General features: G+C 37.6%; 1 protein-coding gene and 1 pseudogene across 1 annotated transcript; both read right to left on the minus strand.

Annotated features, from left to right (window-relative positions):
• Window positions 1-1,333: 1,333 nt before the first annotated feature.
• LOC137809301 (putative disease resistance protein RGA4 pseudogene) lies at window positions 1,334-4,468 on the minus strand (annotated as a pseudogene).
• A 1,780-nt stretch (window positions 4,469-6,248) lies between these two features.
• On the minus strand, window positions 6,249-8,930 carry LOC150029082 (uncharacterized). Its single transcript, XM_090297926.1, has one exon. It carries the CDS (start codon window positions 8,913-8,915, stop codon window positions 6,249-6,251), a length of 2,667 nt encoding a protein of 888 aa, XP_090154052.1. The 5' UTR covers window positions 8,916-8,930.
• Between the last annotated feature and the right edge of the window lie 276 nt (window positions 8,931-9,206).

The following is a 9,206-nucleotide window of genomic DNA, read 5'->3' on the forward strand; positions in this document are numbered from 1 at the left end:
TGCAATTTCATATTATGTAGTAGCTGTGTTTACATCACCTTAATTTTGAAATTTCTTTGTGTTCTTCCTTTTAAGGCATGCTTTCTTATGACAATGAAAACATTTAAACTTGCTTTTAGATTGATCTATGGATTTAGATCTATGCTTGTTTGATTTGGAATTTCTTTTATCTGATCTGTCTCTCATAATATTCAAACTTTCTGCATTATGTTTAGTTTTCATCTCTTCCGCTTTTTGAGATTTCTTTATTTGAATTGAGCACTGCACATGAAAAGTGATTGTTTGATCTCTTCCAAACGAAATAACATCCTATAAGTTTTCATATGAATTTGGTAGAGCATTAAAAAGACTACAAGCCTTATCTTCATTCTCCAGTTTCATTTCAAGATTCTCTATATGTGAAGGCACTGACAAAGGACAGTGGCAGAAGAAATAATCTTTACTTGGTTTTAAAACAACAAACTACCACCAAAACCACCATTTAATAAATTGCTTCTGCTACTCCTAGCACAGTGACCATACAAAACTTAGTAACTAACCATTTCTTATCTATATGCTCTGTTTCTCAAATGATATCTTCCAGCCTAGTAGATATATTTTGAAGAATTGCAAGCACAAATAATTGAATCCAAACTTTAAGCCTACACAGTTATTTTGAATCATATTAATGAGTGTCCACACTAGTGTTAGTAAGCAATTTTTTCAAAATCAATTTTATACTTGTTAAATAAACAATTCAAATTAAAATTTTGTACATGTTAAGCAAACAATCACAAATCTCTCTTACCACTTACACTTTCAAAACAATTCAGTAAACAATATTTGATCCTAAACAAATTCAAAACCAAATTTTATACCAATTTGAGGCACATGGAACACTATATAGCAGATAAAGATTTGAAATCACTTTGGAAAGTACCATGAATGACTACATAGAGAACAAAAGCACAGAAAAATTAAAAGAATGATGCATACCTGAGGTTTGATCTTCTTAGAATCCCTGTTAAGCTTATTCATAGCATCATGCATGCAATCCAGATCAGCCACAACAAAGACTTTAGAAAAATCCTGAGGTGAGGAGAAAAAAAGAGGTTAAAGAAAGAATAGAAATGATTTTCTATCAGGCATTATATCACCTAGAAATTGCATATAAAAAAACTGATTTCCTTTTACTACTTTATCTTGACAAAAACATTACTGACTAAGCTAAATCATAAGATACACTGTATGAAATGAGAACACATCAAACATAAAAATGGGGAATACTGAAACCTTGTTTTATTATTCAATATATACACTGCGCAAAAGGCTACCCAATTTTTGAAGGAAAGAGTTACACATTAGGGAAAGAAGTAAACAAGTTGGTGAGGCGTTGAATACTACTCGGTAGTGACCTCAACTCCTCACAGAACCAAATCCCTAATTTTTGAAGAGAAGTCATGTCTCCCAGCCAGTCAGGCAATGAAGTAGACGTGCAATAGGTTATATCCAAAGTTTGTAGAGAGGGGATACTTTGTAAACCATTTGGTAATGTGGAGAAATGGTCGATTTCGAAAGTCCGAAGGGCAGTTAGTTGGATCATATTACTTGACAAGAAGAGATACTCAAAATCTCCAAACATGTCAGATATCGCACACCTTCGGATAATGATTTTAAGTTCTCACAGTTGGAAATACTCAAACTTTTAAGAGATCTCAGACCTAGATTATACCAATGTTCAATGCGTAGTTTCTGGAGTGCACCCAACCCGCTGAGTTGGTCGGGTAATACCACCACTCCTTCAATCTCCAAGATCTTTAGACAAGGCATATTCTCTACAACCCCTTCCATCAAGGAAGCCGCTTCGTCAATTCATCCAGCATAAAGTTTCTCAACAGAAGGAAGACGTGGGAATTTAAGGTTGGAGACGTCATAAATAGTTAATTCAGAAAGACAAGGGAGCATCTCTACTCCTTCTTCCCTCAACATCCTCTCCAATTTTGGTAAATTCTTCACCCACAAATACTCCAACGTTGGAAATGCCTTCTCCTCTACACCATCATACCTCTCACCATCTATACACTTCACATTTTTTATTCCTAGCACATATAGCCTTTTCAAGTGTGGTAGTTTACCAAGTGGAGGAAGCTCCTCACAGTTGTCACAGCCCCAGAGTGTAACTTCCACCAAGTCTCTCAGAACTGCATCATTTCTCATCCAATTGGATAATTGTCTACCCTTATATCTTCTCATCATAAAACTCTTCAGAGTTGAGGGAGGTTGCAGGGCTTCCAGTACTCTCTCAACGTTAACATTACTACCTTTTGAATTAGCTAGCACTACCACCCCATGACAAGTCTAGGATATTCAAGTCCTTCTTACCAATCAAATTTGCTTGTTTAGCATCCCATTCATTGGGGACGTTCTCAAGGCCTTTGATTCTCAGCTTGCCTCCAAGCTTTAAGCTATGCAACTCTGCTAACCCACACCCTGCCTTTGATCCCACAACGTAAGTGCTCAGTGTTCTTAGATGCCTTAACTTGCCAATATTCTGAGGCATCTCATTTACACCACAGTTATCAATCACAATATGTCTTAGATCCTGTAATATCGTCAATTCTTTGGGCATCCTAAGTTGGCTCATATTTTGTAGTTTCTATATTTGCAATTTGGGCAATTGACAAATTAAGTTATTTAAGCTTGATCCCGAACCAAGATTCAAACTCAAGTATCTCAAATGTGCTAAATCCTTAAGCGGAGACGACAGAGAAGACCTTGTGCATAATACTCGGAGACAATGGGTTGATGGCAAACTATTACCAAAACTCAGAAAAGTCCGCAGGGATTCAACTTTCTTGAAAGCAACCATATTGACAGAAACATCATGATTTAACAAGTGCAAATGGTGAACTCTAGTTGGCAACTGAGTCAACCTTCCTTTCTCAACAATCACACATTCTTCATCCATAATAGACTGGGCAAGATCATGAAATAGATCATGCATCTTGCAACTTCTAATCATACCAAACTCATCAGACTTTGCTTCTTGAAAAAATGATCTACGTTATAATTTGTTCCACACTTTATTTCCAACATCCTCCACTTCTACGTTTCCTTCAGATTTAATAAATCCATTAGCCATCCAGAGATGAATTAGATCCTCCTTATCTATTTCAAAATCTTTGGGGAAAATTGCACAAAAAGAAAAGCATCTCCTCAAAGACAACTCCAAATTAGAATAGCTCAATTTCAAAGTACGTATGATAGAATTTTCTTCTCGTGTCATAGAACTACTTTCCTCTCGTATATTCCAAATCTCATTTTCTTTTACATTTTCCCACTGGCTTACCTCACTTTTATCACGCAAAAGACTTCCCAGTGTTTTGATTGCAAGTGGCGAACCAACGCATCTTCTCACTATCTCTCTGCCAATTGCCACAAGCTCTTCTATTTCTTCTCTGTTTTGTCCAAATGCATGGTGTTTGAACAATGACCAACTGTCGTCTCCTGACAATCCTGTCAAATGGTAAGCAGAATGCGTCTCCATGGTGGAAGCAACTTCCTGGAGTCGAGTGGTGACCAAAATGGTAGCTCCTTTTGCTGCCCTTGCACAGTGCAACTTCCCCTTCAACTGCTTCCATTTCTCTTTGTCTTCATTCCACACATCATCAAGAACAAGTAAATACCTCTTGCTCTGCAATACTTCTTCAACTTTTTTACGGACTGCTTCTAAGGTATTGAGATTGGGATTTTGTCCAGTGCAACATTCTATGATGGATTGTAGTATGGTCTTGGAGTTGAAATCATCAGAAACACAAACCCAAATTGTCAAGTCAAAATGGTTGCATACCCTGTGATCATTGAAGACCAGCTTGGCAAGTGTTGTTTTGCCAAGTCCACCCATACCAACTATGGGATAGACGGAGAGGTCTTCACTGTTACTGGCATCTTCCAGAAGAAACTTCACAATTTGCTCTCGATCCTGGTCTCTGCCATAGAGTGTAGGTTCTGTAATGTCAGAGCTAGTTTGGCGCCAATCATCGTCCACTGTTTGCACCTCCGTGACCCCAAGTTCTAAATGAAACCTGCTCTTTTCTTGATGAATGTCTTGAAATCTTTGGGTGATGTGTTTCATCCTCTTGCCAATATTGAAACGAAAGAGAATGTCCTTAGGATGGAGAGGGGATAGGCATGAAGTATGTCCATCATCAGAGTGGACCTTTGTGGAGTGAATTGAACATTCATCCAAGATATCATCTAGCACATATGCTGCATCTGTGAGTTTATGCAGCCAATTCTTCAGGACCTCACTTGTTATTTGCTTTTTCTCAGCATCTCTGAGGACAGCACGGATTGCAGTGAGATTGGTGGAAAGGTTTTGAGTCTGTTGGTCAACACCCCAAAACGTTGCAAGTTGGTCTTGGACAAAAGATTGCAAGTTGTGAATTACAATTCCCAGCAAAGCCTCAGCCATTTGCAGAAATGTGATTTTTTTGGATGATTGTGGTTGTGGAGAAGGAAGTACGGGGAAAAGTGCTAACAGTGATTGGAAGGTGATCTTAGAAAATGATCAATTGGCAAGAAAAAGTTGTTGTTTTCTTCCTTGGCAAGTGGCCCCTCTTTACTTTTGTTGACGAAGAGTGTTGATAGTATTGAATTTCTTCATGAACAGCATAAGGAACTTCCAGAAAGAAGGAGATGAATCAGAGGCATAACATTGTGTGAGTGAGAGACACGTGTTAAGAAAGAAATATTTTTTGTATATTATTGAAAAAGAACGTTGCAGCTTTACATCATATATTGGCATGGTGTATATTCAGAACACCAAGCTTGGTAACAAGTTTATGAAAAACTGCATAGTTGAGAGACTTTGTAAGAATGTCTGCTGGTTGTTCTTGAGAGCTTATGGGAAGAAGGTGAAAAAGCCCATGTTGTAATTTCTCTCTTACTACATGGCAGTCAATATCCAGATGTTTGGTTCTCTCATGAAATCCGTTGTTGTGAGCTATATGCCTTGCCGACTGGCTGTCACAAAAGAGGCTTGCAGCATTGTTGACTTTGATGCAGAGATCTTCGAGAAGGTATACAAGCCATTGTATTTCACAACATGTGGTGGCTAAAGCACGATATTCAGCTTCAGAGGATGATCTAGAAATGGTACTTCGCTTCTTGGTTTTCCAGGATATCAAGGAGTCTCCAAGGAAGATGCAAAAACCAGTGGTTGAGCGGCGTGTGGTGATACAAGAAGCCCAGTCTGAGTCACTAAAAGCTTTAAGTTGAATGTCAGTACTTTTAGGAAAGAATATACCTTGTGCTGGAGAGGACTTGATGTATCTCAAAATTCTCTGAACAGCTTGGTGATGAAGCTTTGATGGAGCCTGGACAAACTGACTGAGGAATTGAACAGAGAAGCTAATATCTGGTCTGGTGTTCACAAGATATAATAACCTTCCAATGATTCTTCGGTATAGAGTTATGTTGTGCACTGGCAAACTTTGATCAAAAAGCTTGTCGTTCTTCTGTGTCATAGGAGTGTTTGCAGGTTTAGCACCAAGCATACCTGCATCAGTCAAAATATCGAGAGCATACTTTCTTTGGCATATATGTATACCTTTATGTGTTCTAGCAATTTCCAGACCCAAGAAAAACTTGAGATGCCCCAAATCTTTTATTTTGAAAGCAGAATTTAAAGAATTTTTTACAATATCTATGTCTTTTATATCATTTCCAGCAATCAATATATCATCCACATATATAAGTAAAGCAATAAATGAAGTCTCAGATTTTCTGATGAAAAGGGAATTATCAGCTCTGGATTGAACAAAATTGATGTTGTAAAGAAAGGAACTTAACTTATCATACCATTGTTTGCTGGCCTGTTTCAGACCATACAAAGCTTTGGTTAACTTGCAAACCTGATTACTTTTCACTGTGGTGATACCAGGAGGCAAGCTCATGTAAACTTCTTCTTGTAGATCTCCATGCAAGAAAGCATTGTTCACATCCAGCTGTTCCAAGTGCCAATCCATAACAGCAGCTACAGCCAAGATGGTGCGTATAGTTGTGAGTCTTGCTACAGGTGAGTAGGTGTCCATGTAGTCAATGCCTTCACGTTGTGTGTAGCCTTTTGCTACAAGTCTTGCTTTGTACCGTTCAATTTCACCATCTGCCTTGTGTTTGACTTTATACACCCATTTGCAGCCAATGGGAATCTTGTTGTGAGGAAGATCTATTATATCCCAGGTTTTATTTACTTCTAGTGCCTCTATTTAAGCTCTCATAGCCTCCATCCATTCAGGGTAGCATTTTGCCTCCTCATAACATTTTGGTTCAGTTTTAAAGGAGATAGACAAGGTATATTTTAGTTGTTTTTCAGATAAACTTTTATAGGACATAACCGAATAAAGAGGATAACGTACCTTTTCTTTCAATTTTTCTTCACATGGTGATATCATGAGCTGATGATGATAGTCTTCAAGAAATGTTGGTGTTCTCCTGGTTCTGGTGGACCGCCTCAATTGTTCTTGTTCTATGGAATTTCCAGCTTCATTTTGTGTAGAGAGATCACCATGCATCATGTTTTCCCTTTGTGCAGTTCGGTTTTCTGTCTCCCTTTGTACATGAGCATCATCATATGTTATTCTTGTGAAGTCATCTTCTTCTTGTATGACAGCTTGATCAATTCTATTTTGAAACTTGCCAAAAAAAGATTCATAGAAAATAACATTCCTAGATATAAAAACTTCTCTAGTTTGAATATCCATAACAACATAACCCTTTGTACCTTGTTTAAAACCAAGAAAAATACACTTACGTGCCCTAGGGTCAAGCTTATGTCTATTTTGTTCAAGAGTAGATGCAAAGCAAAGACAACCAAAGACTTTAATATCAGAAAGACAAGGTGCAATATTATATAAGAGTTCATAAGGAGATTTGTTATGAATAACAGGGGAAGGAAGGCGATTAATCAGAAAAACAGAATGCAAAACAACATAACACCAAAAGACTTTGGGTAATCTGGACTGAAAAATAAGGCATCGAGTGATATTAAGAATATGTTGGTGTTTCCTCTCAACAATAGAGTTTTGTTGAGGGGTTTCATTACAAGAGGTTTGATGAATTATGCCATGCCTTTCATAAAAATCTTTCCAATAGAACTCTTTACCGTTGTCAGTTCTAATAATTTTTACATTCCTGTTGAACTGATTTTTAACATAAACAACAAAACTTTGTAAAAGCTCTCTAGTTTCGCTTTTATTTTTCACCAGATGAACCCATGTATGTCTGCTAAAATCATCCACAATGGTTAAAAAATATTTATGACCATGCAAAGAAGGAGTACCTAGAGGTCCCCATATGTCTATGTGAATGAGATCAAAAACATTTTGACTATTTGTTTTGCTAAGAGGGAAAGACAATTTATGTTGTTTTGCAAGATGACAAGGAGCACAAACATTCTTATCATTGTAATGTATATCAGAATATTGCTTAGCTAAACAATCTAATATTCTATTTGAGGGATGACCCATCCTACAATGCCAAACATCCAGATTATTTACAGTATCAAAAGAATCAACATGTAAAGTGTACACAGAGTTGTTTTCTTCATCAGCATACAAATGATAGAGCCCATTTTGAATCTCAGCTTGACCAATCATCTTCAAGGAATTTTTCTCCTGAATTTGACAAATATTGTGAGTAAAAACAAGTTGACAATTTAAAGAAGATATAAGGCGTTGAACAGATATGATATTTAGGGTAAAATTTGGAATATACAGAACATTATGCAGAGTAATGTTTTTGGAAAGAAAAACAGTTCCAGCATGAGTAGCATACACATATTGATTGTTAGGTAGCTTGACCCTTAATGATTTTATTTTGTGATAGCTTATAAATAGGGAAATAGAGCAAGCTACGTGATCAGTAGCACCCGTGTCAAGAATCCAGAAAGACTTACCCTTTTTACCTGGATTTTGTTTTGAAGTTTCACCCATGGCATTGATTACGGTTTGTTCGTTGCCTTTTGAATTTTGTATCATGTCAATGAGCTGTTGCAGTTGCTCAGGATTGAGGACTTCAAAGATTTTCTCATTATGAATCTTAGCTTGTGAAAACTCTTCATTCTCACCATTACAATCCTCGTTTCTTTCAATAGCATTTGCAGTGTAGTTCGTTCTCTGCTTCATCCATGGTGGAAGATCGTGTTTCGAATAACATTCATCAGCGGTGTGGTTCATCTTGTTACAGAAAGAGCATTGCTTCCCATAGTTCTTTCCTCTTCCTCTTCCTTGGTTGCGCCATCCATGATTAACCTTGTTGTTCGTTCTTTGACTCTGATGATTGACGCTATTGAGCAAGATCTTTGTATCTATGCCTATATTTTCATTCAGATGCCTTTCCTGCTGCAGAACAAGGGAGAAGACGCGATTGATATTTGGTAGAGGTTCCATGAGTAAGACTTGCGTTTTGACAGTGTTATAATTTTCTCCCAATCCTTTTAAGAAACACATAACCCGTTCGGAGTCTCTGTAACTCGCCATTGTCTTCATCACATTACAACTGCATTTTACTTTGCAAATACAGGTTGGTAATGGTCGCAAAGAATCCAGTTCCTCCCACAAAATCTTTGAGTCTGTGAAGTAATCTGTGATGTTCCGCTCTCCTTGTTTGATAGAATTGATTTCTTGTAAGAGATCAGAAGCGCGAAAATGATTGCTTTTTGAGAATCGTTCTTTAAGGTCTTCCCACAACTCCTTTGCATTGTCAATATACACGGTGCTTTGTGCTATCTGAGTAGTCAGCGTGCGTGTGATCCATGAAACCACCATGACGTTGCATCTTTCCCGGGCTTCGTATTTTTCGTCATCACGGGTTGGTTCCAAGATATCACCATTAACGAATTTGAACTTGTTCTTTGAGAGTAGGGCTCGTTTCATAGACCGGCTCCAGGAGTGATAATTGGATCCGTCAAGTTGTGGCGTAACAAGAATCACACCTGGGTTTTCTCCTGGATGAAGATAATATGCACTGATAGGGTTTTGTTGATCATCTTGTTTGGTCGCAGCCATGGAAAGGAACAAGGAAAATCAAGAAGCAAAGAAAGAGAAATTAAAGGGATGAAAGGGAAGAAGAAAACCGGTGGCAGCATAAGGAACTTCCAGAAAGAAGGAGATGAATCAGAGGCATAACATTGTGAGTGAGAGACACGTGTTAAGAAAGAAATATTT

Source organism: Phaseolus vulgaris, chromosome 2 (assembly GCF_051622355.1).
Source record: "Phaseolus vulgaris cultivar YP4 chromosome 2, ASM5162235v1, whole genome shotgun sequence".
In the NCBI taxonomy this organism is placed as follows: Eukaryota; Viridiplantae; Streptophyta; class Magnoliopsida; order Fabales; family Fabaceae; genus Phaseolus; species Phaseolus vulgaris.